This window comes from Lottia gigantea (genome assembly GCF_000327385.1).
Source record: "Lottia gigantea unplaced genomic scaffold LOTGIsca_14, whole genome shotgun sequence".
NCBI lineage: Eukaryota > Metazoa > Mollusca > Gastropoda > Lottiidae > Lottia > Lottia gigantea.
The window spans coordinates 3,350,977-3,365,194 of record NW_008707617.1 but is presented as its reverse complement, the minus strand read 5'-3'; the positions used below and the strand labels follow the sequence as shown (position 1 = coordinate 3,365,194).

At 33.3% G+C, this 14,218-nt stretch overlaps 3 protein-coding genes across 3 annotated transcripts; 1 reads left to right on the top strand and 2 right to left on the bottom strand.

Moving 5' to 3' along the window:
- Positions 1-724: 724 nt before the first annotated feature.
- On the top strand, positions 725-4,015 carry LOTGIDRAFT_149678 (hypothetical protein). Its single transcript, XM_009049809.1, has 3 exons — positions 725-762; positions 2,238-2,931; positions 3,137-4,015. The coding sequence occupies exons 2-3, from the start codon at positions 2,250-2,252 to the stop codon at positions 3,442-3,444; spliced, it is 990 nt and encodes a 329-aa protein (XP_009048057.1). The 5' UTR covers positions 725-762; positions 2,238-2,249; the 3' UTR covers positions 3,445-4,015.
- Positions 4,016-4,022: 7 nt separating this feature from the next.
- On the bottom strand, positions 4,023-6,771 carry LOTGIDRAFT_157605 (hypothetical protein; the record flags this gene model as incomplete). Its single annotated transcript, XM_009049808.1, has 6 exons — positions 4,023-4,091; positions 4,325-4,393; positions 5,570-5,641; positions 5,852-5,950; positions 6,132-6,209; positions 6,601-6,771. The coding sequence occupies 6 exons, from the start codon at positions 6,769-6,771 to the stop codon at positions 4,023-4,025; spliced, it is 558 nt and encodes a 185-aa protein (XP_009048056.1).
- A 6,384-nt stretch (positions 6,772-13,155) lies between these two features.
- Positions 13,156-13,983, bottom strand: LOTGIDRAFT_157604 (hypothetical protein; the record flags this gene model as incomplete). Its single annotated transcript, XM_009049807.1, has 1 exon — positions 13,156-13,983. The coding sequence occupies one exon, from the start codon at positions 13,981-13,983 to the stop codon at positions 13,156-13,158; it is 828 nt and encodes a 275-aa protein (XP_009048055.1).
- Between the last annotated feature and the right edge of the window lie 235 nt (positions 13,984-14,218).

Below are 14,218 nucleotides of genomic sequence, written 5' to 3'. Positions count from 1 at the left end.
GAAATTTGTTAAAAATAGTTCGTGAGCAGGATTGAAGCTACAGTTTTCAACTGATTCTGATGAAACTTGTTGTGATCATTGGAATTGATAAGATCTCGGACAAGTCGAAATTCGAACTTTTCTGAGATCTCATAAATATAAATGATCACACCATATTTCATTAAAAATCAGATAAAACTGTTGTCTATTATGAGTTCACAAGCCAATTCTGGACGGACCGACGGACGTAGCGACGACAATATACGAGCACCTAATCTGGGCGTATAAAAACGGGTCAATGTCTTTTTTTAGATGACTATATACTTAAATCTAGGCCTATACTGATATTTCCCACGAAAAGCAGTGGCTAAGAATTACCTTGAACATTGACATTAGGTGATTTTTGACCTTAATGTACAGCTAAAATCCTTTTTTTCAATCATTTGTAAGATATTTAATGGGAAATAACCAAACTCAAGTTTCGAGTAATTAAATAGTGTCTTATAATTTCTGTGTGATCTCCCCTAAAGATTTCTCATTTTTATGAGGTAAAATATATATAGCCTACATATACATCTATGCCTACTTGTAATGAAAACATTGGTATGATGAAACTAGGGAAGGTCTGACAGACATGTTATTAATGATGTAAATTGTGTCGTGTTGGAAGAAATGGTTGATTCGTAATTTCCTATAAAGACACTTTGTCTTGTGTTTCAGCAATAAAATCCACTGTCTTCAAAATAGCTAGGCAGTCTTGACGAAAAGTGAAGAAGGAGACAGGTATGTCATGTCATTCATCATATTTGAGAGAAGCTCCACATTGAAATGTTTTATAGATGTATTAATAGGTCTTGGTCTGTAACAGGCATGGTTTAATAACTCAGTTGCATGTGATGTTGAGTTTGGTTGTGTTGTCATTGTCAAGGGTTTCTGTCATTTAAAATTATGCTTAAATCTCAGCTTTTTACTATTGAGCTCTAAATATTCAAAATAAAATTTTCAAGTGTATACCATTTGTCTTAAGAATGTTTTCGGGTCCATAGAAATATAAGGTTCAGTTATTTAACTTTGAAATAGTCACACTTTCCTCCCAGAAAATGACCTTCTTTTCGGTTAAATCATGTTTGCTAATAATACCGGTAACTACGGAAGGGCATTAGGGCCATTCATTTTTTTTTTTTTTGAATTTTCAAGTTAGTATGTTGAATTTTCAAGTTAGTTTGTTGAATTTTCAAGTTAGTAACTTGAATTTTCAAGTTAGTATGTTGAATTTTCAAGCTAGTATGTTGAATTTTCAAGTTAGCATGTTGAATTTTCAAGTTACCGTATATTTCCGAATATAATGCGCACCCCTTCCTTTTCCCATTAAAATCTGGAAAAAACAATTTACCCGTGTATAATGCGCACCCCTTGTTTACGAAAAATTTGAAGTCAGACGTCAGATGTTGTTTTAAAAGGCTAAACAAATCGATAAAATATAAAAACAAACTTTCATTGAAGGTATCGCATTATTAGTTAGTAACTTGAATTTTCAAATTGGTATGTTGAATTTCCAAGTTAGTATGTTGAATTTTCAAGTTAGTATGTTCAATTTAGTAACTTGAAAATTCAACATGCTAACTTGAAAATTCAAGTTACTAACTTGAAAATTCAAGTTATTAACTTGAAAATTCAAGTTATTAACTTAAATTCAAGTTATTAACTTGAAAATTCAAGATAATAACTTGAAAATTCAAGTTACTAACTTGAAAATTCAACATACTAACTTGAAAATTCAATATACTAAATTCAACATACTAGCTTGAAAATTGAAGATACTAGCTTGAAAATTGAAGATACTAGCTTGAAAATTCTACATACTTACTTGAAAATTCAACATACTTACTTGAAAATTCAACATACTAACTTGAAAATTAAAAAAAAAAAAATGAATGGCCCTAATACGCTTCCGTAAATAACTTTTCTAGTGGTTAACATTTTTATCAACCTAAAGACAATGTAAGACTCTCAGTAGCATGTTGTAGTTGATATTTCAATTCATTCTGAAATGATTTGCAAAATTCAATTCAGAAATCATTGTAGTAAATGTACTTAAAAGTATGTAGCAATAAGATTAGACATATTGTTATGTGATCCTTATAGTTATTGGCTCATGCACCAAGATTAAGTAATAATCCATAGGCTAAAAATTGATTGACATGTTCCAACAGGAATTTTAACTGAATGATGATTTGATTTATTAATATCTATTTCAGCCCATGAAGAAAATGACAACCTTCAACAAAAATCAACCTTTGGTAACTTTTGCTGCTTTATCAGATCTACAATATGGCAATTTTGATGATGGATACAATTTTCAAAAAACTAAAAAAAGATATTACAGAAATTCTTTGGAAATACAAAAGAAGGCTGTTAAACAATGGAAAGAAATGAGTCCAGAAGTAGAATTTATTGTTCATTTAGGTGATATAATTGATGGATTTAACAAACGTCATGGAATATCACAATCATCTTTGGACTGGGTGATAAAAACATTTGAGAAATTTAGAGTTTATCATTTGATTGGTAATCATGAACTCTATAACTTTACACGTACTGAACTTATCAACACTCCACTGTATTCAGCTGGTTTGAAAGAGTGTCAAGATTTTTCATCTCCTAATACCTCATTTTATTATACCTTTCTACCACATGCATGCTTTCGAATCATTGTTCTGGATTCCTATGATATATCAGTTATTGGCTGGCCAGAGTCCAGTGAAAAACATCAGCTAGGGTTGAGGTATCTAGATAATAATGTTAATGATGATAAAAATTCACCTGGTAATATGACTGGGTTAGATAGAAGATTTGTAAAGTTTAATGGTGGTGTAAGTGACGACCAGTTACAATGGTTAGAGAAGATTTTAAAACATAGTCAAGATAAGAGAGAAAACATACTGGTAATAGGTAAGTTTATTGTTAGGTCACATTACATTACAAACTATCAAAATATAGCTCACAAATTTATTTGACTGTGGATTGGTTTGGTTTTGAATTGAAGACATATTCTTAATATTTCTTGCATTAGAACTCTCTGCAATCATGTAAATTTGAATTGTTATATTGTATTTGAAACAGCCTGTAAAAACAAGTCATATTTCATTTCTTGCAGGTCATCTTCCTATCTTGTCAACACCAATAGATACTATGAATTTACTTTGGAACTATGATGAAGTTTTAAACATTCTTCACCAATATTCCTGTGTTATAGCTTACTTCTCAGGACATGATCATGATGGAGGATTTGGTATAGATGATCATAACATACCACATTTAACATTTCCTGCTATCTTAGAATGTCCACCAGATAGTGTTCCACCACTAGCTACACTTAAACTATATACAGATACATTACAGTTGACAGGACAAGGACAAATAAAAGATATGAATTTCAAATTAACTTTCCCTATAGAATCTTGATTTTAGTACATGTATGCATATAGTTATTGTGATTTATGACATTCCAACCTCATTTGAAAATGATTTTAATTGTCATCCTCTTTCTGTTTAATAAATGACACACTAATTGGGATTTTTTTTCTATGTATGTCATATATGCTTTATAGTTATCCATATATGATTTACTATAAAACTGCAATGCATGGAAAGGATGTTGTTCATAGACCTTCATCTTGAAATAGATTTTTAATTTTTATTACGAATGAATAGAAACTAGTCAATGTCATGTATTATCATCAAAACAAATGAAATTCAAATCTAGGTCATCTTCCATTGTAGAAAGACAATCTTTTACATTTAATTTACTCTCCTGTCTTATTCTATCTTGTTCCTGCTTTAATTCTTTTCTTTTCTGTTTTTTGACATCTTTATGTTGTTGTTTATCTGGTGCTGTGACCATTTCTTTCAAATTCTCATAAAATCTGGAAAAAAAGTTGAATATTTACTGGTATATTTAATTTTGAGATTTTAAGCATTTGTAATTATATTTTGTCCATTTAAATTTTCTAAACAATAAAATGATTTTCATATGGCTTTGCTTACCTTTGTATTCTGCAGAAGTTCTCATGCAATTTTTCATTAGCTAATTGTACCAGATGATATAAATACTAGAATAAGAATGGTAACTATTTGAGGTACAAATTAATGTCATGGTCATTATTTTATTTATAAAGTTTGTGATTATTATACTACAAATCTTACAGATGTTTCCTGAATACATCTTGCTTTTAAAATTCCTTACTTATAAAGAAACATCATGAGGTTATAACACGTAATCAACTACATCAAAACTAAAATAAGTGTGCTTAATATGATTCCACATTACAATATATTTATTTACTTTTTCTGAAACTAACACTTCTCCTTTAATTGATAATGGAACTTCCAAAGAATGTGTACTTCTTACTGCCTAAAATAACAGAAAATGAAGATAATATTAACTTTTTCCAAATGTCAAGAAACCTTGAAAAGGTTCAGCCAACTAAAAGTACCCTCAATTTTGCAAATGTGCTCTTATGATGACACAGATAGTTTCATATTGATAAAGATAGCTTGCCAGGCATGGTAATATATGCCCACTGGCAGCTTTGATTTTTGAATAAAAATATTTAGCAGTACAGTAACAATCACCAGTATGAAATATCCAACCTTCTGTCATACACTTCTTTTGAACTCTTTAGGGTGATACTGAATAATATTGATTATGAGTTATTGTCCTTGTTCTTGAAAACGTGTTCAATTTTTAGCTCGTGAAAACTCCAGAAGGCAAATATTCAATCTTCAGCACAGGACTGAATAATAAAACCAAGTTTTGTCAAAATCCAGCAAGAATCGTGCTTTTTAGTGTTCAAGAGCTTAAAATTGAACACGTTTTCAAGAGCAAGGGCAATAACTCATACTAAATATTTTTCTGATTTTCAATAGGGTTTATCCTTGGTTGATAACAAACACTCATGCCAAGTTTCGTCAAAATCCATCAAGAATTGTGCCTTCTAGAGTGTTTACGAATTAAAAATAGATCGCGTTTTCAAAAACAAGGGCAATAACTCATACTAAATGTTTTTCGATTCTTCTGATTTTCAGACCAAGTTTTGTCAAAATCCGTCAAGAATTGTGTCTTGTAGAGTTTTTACGAGCAATTGTGGACGGACGGACAGTCCGACGGGCAGACGGACGGACATAAGTGACAGCAATATACGCCCCCCATTTCATGTGGGCGTATAAAAAGAACATCTTTGAAAGAGCTCAATAGAAAACTGAGGGTTGACTCACATATAAGTTGCATTGAAAAGGCACCTATCAATTGTCTCAATAGAAGAACTGGATGTTTTTTCCAGGTAGCCTCTGCATCACTGACATGGGGTTGAAAAATACAAATGTATCATCTCAAATTCTCAACCAATCTTCCTCTTCTCTACACACCAAGCTTGCTTATTTCAGTAATATCATGAGATGTTATTGTATCATGCGACCACAAATTTACAGGGTGAAAATTACCGTAAATTCTATTTATGAATTTGTAGTTTGGCTATTACTTATTTGGTCAACTAAAAAAGACATCAATAAAACTATTGAATGTACTTACCATTATTATTTTACCTTTACTACCAATAGTTATTCCAGAATTTCTAAACCCTGATGCTATTGCTACTGTATGCTGAAACACAATCACAGACTTTGATTAAATGTAAGCAACGCTCAGTATCCTAATCAAGCATTTGAAAATAATGTTAGTAAGCTTACAATGACATATTTTATTTTTAACTACAAATGTATGCTTATTCATACATTTCCAAACCTAAGATTAGAATTTTGGATTTATCATGCCTCTAGAATCTAGTAAATTTGAGATTGTACATTAACTTACTAATTTTTGAGCATCCTCTATACATTTACACTGAACATGCAGAACAAATGGTTCAAATTTGAACACTGCATTGCCTGTTATATTCTTTAAACTTTCAACCTAAATAAATAATATATAGCACTGAAACAAAAGCCTTTTTTTGTCAGGAGCCAAATCTAGATATCTCAAATAGATCTCATTTTTTGTAGCCATAATATTTTCTTCAAAATCGTTCACAAGTAAGCTTAAAATATCTCTTTCCAGGACCATCCCTATCTCATCTCATATAACATATTCTAACCATAGGTTTGAGTTGAGCATCTTCATGAGTGGTATACAACCATTGACAGCCTTTCTTCTGTATTATACTGCTATCCTCCTGTAATAAGATAATACTGACAAATTTATATACTTGACAATTGCTCTGAAATTACAACCAAAATTAACAGAAACAAAAAAAGAATATTTTACAAGGATAACAACTTAGGTTCACAGTTAAGGATCCTTTCTACCAGCTGGTCCTTGGCCAAACCTCTTGGCATTGATCTTTCCTGGCTTATCTGCACCCATTTACAGCTAGGTTGACTGGAAAAAGACACCATTAAAGTGCCAACAAGTAAATCTATCCATACCGGTACCGTAATAACAATATGAACAAAAATACTAATCTGAGGCAAGATCTATGAAATACCGGTATCCATTTAATGGTTCCAGAATTGCTTAAAATTTATATTTAGACATTTAGCAAGTAAAATTACTATTGTGCTTACCTGTTGGAAGACCATTATTCTGCCTGAACATGAACTGGTGGTAAAATAGTGATTTAAACTGTTTATATATTGCACTAAATCTCCAATTGGTATATCAACTGAACCTTTTCTACTCCAATCTATACCAGAAAGACATTCACTCTTCTGTTTCTCAAACTTCAAATCACTCATTTTCACTATAACTCACAAAGGCTCCAAAAACTATGTACAGATTTTTTACAAATAAAACGAGTAAGGTGAGTAAAGTCTGTGACGTGGATAAAACACTAAAAATATTTATATAGGGATTCTCAAGATTCAAAACAAGGCTGATAATTTATATTTATGCCAATCCTATAATCCTCAGTCGACTCAACGACCTCCTACATCTGTGGATTGCTTTACTTTTTCATTAAAGACAATCTACTACTAAGAAGAGTTTATTCAGTAGAGAGTCGACTAGTGCCAGTTGTGGATAGTATTATTTTGGATTCTGAAGAAATAATGAACATATAAGACATTTTTTTTTACCAACCATGGGCGGGCATTTTACAAAATATAGGCCATTTCAGGTTTTCTTTATTGAAGATCATTTCACATGTTATTTCCCTTGAATTAAATGATTTTGTTGTTGATAATTTGGAAAGATATATGATTAAATTATTATACTCGAAATAGTTCACCCAGATAAAAAAAAATATATATATATTACACGTTTTAATGTAAGGCATAAAATTGATATTGGTATGTAAACCAACGAGTTATATAACTTATTGATGTAAACCATAATTAATATCTTTCAAGGGACGTAACTCTTTTGTAGACAACACAAAACTAGGTATAGGCTAACCCAGAGCCGTATATAGACGGCGTATATAGACGGCTCTGGGCTAACCTTGGCTTGATGAATCGAGAAAACAAAGAATGCAATCTGATAGCAACAACCTAGTAAACTGGACAGATATTTGGCAGATGAAATATGTAAATCTGTTCACTTTAGACACAGAAATCCTTATCAACAATTAGTGATGTTCTGAATGTCGGCGACAATCGATTATCGGTCGTTGAAAGTCCAACGATGTTAGCTTACTAATCAATTCCCAACTGAAAGGCCGCAAATAATAAAAAAAATTCTAAAAATAAATTTTAACTTATAATAAAGATTGGATGACTGAAACAATGAGATCCTGATAATTTGTCACACCTTTCATTAATTTTTCTCGGAGACTAGCCTAAGAATTGACACAGAAAATAAATACCGGTAGTAGGCCTATCATAGTCACAGATTGTGCTGAATAAGGTATTAAACTGAAGTGGATAGCAGACGACATTTCGGTGAGGCAGAGAACCAATGTATCTTTATTCTTTCAAAATCTGGCTAATGTTATGGACAAACACCAATTCAAAGCTTGCAATATTTGGAATGTTGACGAGAACGGAGTGATAACAGTAGTGAAGCCGAATAAAATAGTGGCTGGTAAAGGCATGAAACAAGTAGGATCGCAGACGTCAGCAGAAAGAGGGCAGTCAGTGACCTTATGTGCAGGAGTATCAGCAAGTGTTCAATGTATTCAATCATTTCTGATCTATCCGCGCGTGAATTTTAAGGACTATTTCTTGCAAGGAGCGCCACTTGGAACGAAAGGAACAACCCACCAATCAGGTTGGATGAATGGTGACAATTTTTAATTGTTTCTAAAACATTTTTATGATCATGTCAAACCGTAAAACGAAACGAAAAGCCAGTGTTGGTCTTACTCGACATTCACGACTCTCACTTAACGATTGAATGCCTCGATTATGCCAAGCAAAATGGCATCACCATGTTTTCGTTTCCACCTCACTGCTCTCATCGATTGCAACCCTTGGATATTTCCGTGTTCGGAAAGTTATCTGGCTACGAAGCAATCCAGGGAAGCCGATTACCATATATGAGATAGCAAGTATTTTTTGCGAACCATGTAAAGAGGCACTGACCATGATCAACATATGCAATGGCTTCAAGAAAACTGGCATATTTCCATTCAACAGCGAAATCTTCGGCGATGACGAATTTGCACCAGTCGAAGTGACCGACCGTCCGAATAAGGCGACGGAAATTTCGGAAGGAAATGTAGAAAGAATCTCAATGTTCACATCTGATGATACCGATCCTGTGAAGATCCGCTTCCTACAGAACAATAATATTGGAATTTTACCTGTAAGAGGTGATGCCATTGCCTGATGTACGCCGTCAGTTCCTCTCTACATGCAGCAGGGGCTGGGACGTTCACTAGTGATGACTTCGGATCGTTGTTAATCAACGAAGTCCGTGATCATGAAGAGTTCTATCAAGATTTGTGTGTGACGGATGACATAGACGTATCAGAGGCCGTACATGGATTCTTAGCTGAAAAACAATACAGACAGCAACAACGCTTGTGACATATTTGTGAGTGCATTCTGCAATGCTATGAATATGAAGGCCGTTGTAGTGAGAAAATCGGACGGAATTGTTAGAAGCTCTTCCAAGCTGACCTGGAGTTGAAATTTCAGAGCACTGCATACCTTACTTTACACGGAACACGGAGAGCATTGTCTGCGGGCCACATCATCCAATAGTTTCCGATCATACCATAGCATCTCAATCTATTGTACCAAACATATGTCAACAATCAAGTTCTTCGATCCAACTCAAGTGAAACATTCTCACCAGAAACAATAAAACCACACCCAAAAGCTCCGAAACGCAACTCTACTAAAAGCAGAAAACGCAGAAAGAAGCCTTAAGATCCGAGCACAAACAACGAAGGGTGAAACAAAATGATTCTATACGAAAACGTGTGAAAAATCGCACAGTTAAAAAGTCTCTTTTTCCGTAGAAGAAGTCAATTCGCAAAGAACCTGTAGACTCTGAGAGTGTTTGATTTGCATGGAATCCTGGTATAAAAGTAAATCAAGAGAAAAGTGGATCCAATTTTCTCAATGCAAAATGTGGTCAAATGTGTGGATACCCACGGCATGGTCCATTACATCTGCCATAACTGTGACTCTGACGACTAAAATGGATGATATTAGGTCATGGTGCAACTGGTGTATTATTATTGTTTGAATACATAAAATTAGGATGGTACAAAGCCTCTTTTTCATTTGACTGTCGAACTTGCCCCCAGATGAACGAACTTGCCCCGGGCACGTTCGGTCACTTTGACCTTACGACTTTTATGATAACTAATTCTTGGACCGCTAATATTAGGCAAAAATGGTTGATTACGTATTGATTGCGACTTCAATTTTTTTCATTCTGGTTAATTTCAGGGAGATTTATTCATTTTTTTTTATATACAACGTATTTTCCAAAAATGGCCGAACAAGCCCCCGGTGTGTCAAAGGGACGCGCATCGCATTGATATAAGAGTACATTATTTTGAGGTTAAAGACAGGCTACTGTTGTTGCATTTTTGTTTGGTACCAGTATTAAAATTACAATTCAAGAATCAAAGTTATTTTTATAACACTACTGTATAACTTTTATTAAAAATACTTAATTAAGAGCAAGACTTCTACATCATTAAAAAGTGCCACAGAATTTTCAACTGCTATGTAATTTATACAGCAAAAAAAATGGTATGCAAATGAAAAAGTAATTTGTTTTCTCAGAGTGTTGAGTGTAATTACCTGCATCAAACCTATCATAATTAACAAAAGAACTATAAATTAATTCATAAAGCCTTAAAACAGGTACATGTTCATTAAATAGGACGTGTTTCTATTATTAATCGATTACATAAGCGATTATGCCTCTCTGATCGATTATTATTTTCGTCCGATTGCCCATCACTATCAACAATGATAATTTTTTCAAAGATCTGGTGGAACACACCCAAATCAAACAAGAAAATGAAAAAAAAAAATAAAATAAAATAAATCTTATAGAGTGACATTCCAGAACGATCTTTTTAGACCAACATGAAGTGGAAAAGTTATGAAATACAAACAGAATGATAAGGATAGGCCTACTGTAAAAAAAAAATTCACATTAATTTTATACAATTAATTCTACCTCACCCGTCACTCCGTCATTTTATATACAGCAGCTTGAAGAACATCGAAACCAACTTTAGACCCTGCTTTAGGCATTTTTATATAAAAATATAATGAACTCTTACTCACTAATTTTATTGACCAAATCTCAAAAGACAATTTATTACATGTTGCATGCGCACTAACACAAGAACAAAGTTATTTTACAACTTCAATTTGGAAGTCTTTTTAGAAATTCAATAAGGTGGTCAAAAAGCCAGAGAACAGGTAACAAAATATTAGCCTATGCCCTCTGAGTGTTACGCCATGATATTTCGCACGAATAAATGTGTCCGAGCATGGATTAACTTTGGGTTGCTGAAAATAACAATCGTTAAAAAAATCGACCATTTGAAATATGATTAGGCCTATACAGAATTTTTTCTCTCGATTCTTTGATTAACAAGAGACATGGAAAAACTCAATCAAATGAGCACTGTAGGCTTAATCTAATTAAAATGAAACCTATAATGGCCTAATGAAGACGGGCAACGGCATGCAGTGTTAGATATATTATTATGTGGTATATTTTGCCAAGACAGCGACATTAGCCTTCGGCCTACTCTTTTTCAATTTCCAACCGCCCAGTGATCTGAAGAATACGGGGCCTCATTTTGTTGTCCCATCCTAACGATTGGTTGTTTTTTTTCCATGCCAGCCCCTCCGACCTGCATCACTGCATAGCAAGAAGAAAACGTGTTGAAAAATCCAGGGTTTTTTAACCTTGTAAAAGCGATCTAAAACGCCTAACTCACTGAGCCATAGCCTTCGGATTTTTTCTTACCGTACAATAGCTGACATCAGGTAGATGTTAGATTTTGAGTTCAGGTGAAGTCTTCTGTGACTAATTTATTTAATAAAGTTAATAGAGTTAATAAAGAAGTTGTGAACTATTGTCGGTCAATCTAAATAGAAATATTAGACTAATTGATAGATGTACTCAAATATCTGACTTTGGTTGTTGATTTATCTTTACACTTTTGTTCTATCATTGATCTATAGTCACAGTCATTGTTAATAGCGATTTACTGGCTTACCCAAGGTTTAGCTACCTCGACTTGTAAGGCTCCAGCGAGACAGTTTAAAATTCATGTTGAATCATGTTGGAATGCAAAGTTTTTAAAACTATTTAAGAACCACTCTAAATTTGAAGATGAAGTTAAACCAAAGTAAACGAAGTTATCTAAAATTTAAGTAAACCTGTATATAAGATAATATAAGAATGTAATATCTTGATACGGGGTATTGTGGACCTGTCATTGTTTCAATGATAAATTCTAATATTGTCTGTACCTTGCTGATAACTCACGCCTATATCACTCTACTGTATTTACCATTCAAGACCTACTCCACCCACAATGGCAACTGTAACCATAAATATTTTTTTCTACTAAATCTGCATGTCTGAAAACAAATTTAGTGGATCAGATTGAAGCTTACTTAATGGGGTCTATTCACTGAAATTCCTGATTTTGGTCAGGCGTATTACAGGTCTCAATCAAATGAACAGGCTTTTCAATAAAGTGGCTTGATTTGAAGAACAACCTTCTTTAGAAGTATAAAGAGCATTTTTTTTAAAAAACAAAGTCTGACAAGAATTACATCATGTTTTTAAATGTTGTTTGTGTTTTATAGATAGTAACTTATCCTTATCACATTTATAACAGAATGTGTCAAAATGTCAACCATTTATAATTCACTAAATAATTATTCTATACATTTAAATCATAATTTATTATCTCCAAATTTATGTGACTGTTGTAATAGTTTAAGTTTATTATTTATTGTAAAAATAAATAGAACGCATATCGGAAACTGAGGCAACCATTACACATTGTGTATCTGAAGAATTATCCATCGTCAAAAAAAGACAGCGTATAGATCGGTAACTGAGAGAACCGCTACCCATTGTGTATATGAAAACTATATCGACAACTAAGGAGTCACTATTCATTGTCAAAAAAAGAAAAAAAATATATAACTGAATAAGCCTACACGTTATGCAAAAAAAAAAACCCCCAACGACATGTATTATCGGTAACTGAAGTTGCATCTACACTAAAAAGCATTTCTGAGGAATCACCTAAACATTATTCCATTACGAATTTAAAGTGTCTTTACGGGTTCAAACGGCAAATATGTACCCGAAAAAGACATTTCGTATGAAAATGTCTTCAGAAAGATTTCCGTTTCGTATATATGATCAATAAACAATTATCATTTAGCATATGTTAGCTACTGGATTCCTCTCTCTTTCATGCTGAATCGATTCTCCAGTATGGCATCGGAATAATAATTTGCTTTCACACACTAGAAACGCTTAAGTTAGAACTGAAGGATTAAATGATTTGCAACACCCCTAAAACCCCCACCCCCAACTCCCAAAAAGATATTTTTATGAAACAAACAATTATTTAATTTAGATCCATATTATTACTCTTACTTTACAATTATCAAGTATTGCTGGCAGTTTTAATTTGGCAAGTTCATAGCGCTGCATATTAAAAACAAATCTCAAAGCCGTCGATGAACAAATGATTCTACTGGCGAGTTGACATCACTGGAAAAGTCTGCATTAAATTCACTATCAGCTGCCATAGTCCAGGTTTCCAGCAAATCACTAAAATCGGGAGGTTTGGGGGAATTTTGAACATGAGTATTTGGAATATACAACGGATAACGTTTTGTAACGTTCGAAGGTGGTCTCCAAAATGAATCTGGAAAACGTCTTTGATGCATTGGAACACTTTCATATTTTGATGCCCTACCCGTTCTTGTTTTTCTTTCAGAGTTTGTTCCATGTAATCCTCTATCAAATAACTCTTTCAATGGTCCTAATCCCAAACGTTCATCCAATCTTCCAGAAAATGTGTGACGATTATCTACGATCTTTTGGTTATATTCAGAATTATCTTTGCCATTTTTACTAAGATCATTGTCTCCTTCTGCGATACGTAATAAATCTCTATAATAACGTTCACGACCAGATTTTATTGTCTTCCATTTATCAGCATAGATATCGCACGTGTCATCCGAACCTTTCTTTGGCCCAAAAAACTTTTTAATATCGTTGTTTACCAGATCAGCAAAGTTTAAAAGTTGCTTAGTCATGTTCGTACCAGACGGGCAGTTCAACAACTGAAACCGGAAGTCGTCTTCCAAATCCTCGGAATAATGAGAGTCATGGTCACTAAAATCGTCATCATCGACGAATTTGTCCATAATTTGGTGATCAAATCTCAAGTCACTGTCGTACACAACTGGTTGAAATGTTTTTCTGAGAAGAGATGGTGGAACTCCATTATAGACGGGATTTCTTGGCAGGTTCTGGAATGTCGTCATGGTGCTTTGAGGCTAATAGTTTTTTAGTGCCTTAATTCCATACGACCATCATACCTGAAATATTGGAAAAAGTGAGTTACATATTATGGACAGTATAGACGTTAAAATGTTGCGCTTCGGTATTTGTTCACCTTGTATAGTTGAATTTGGAATAATTTTAGACTTTTTAGACTCTACTGGGTGCGTGGATGTTACTATATTATGCAACTTATAGATGGCTGCGTTAAAAATCATA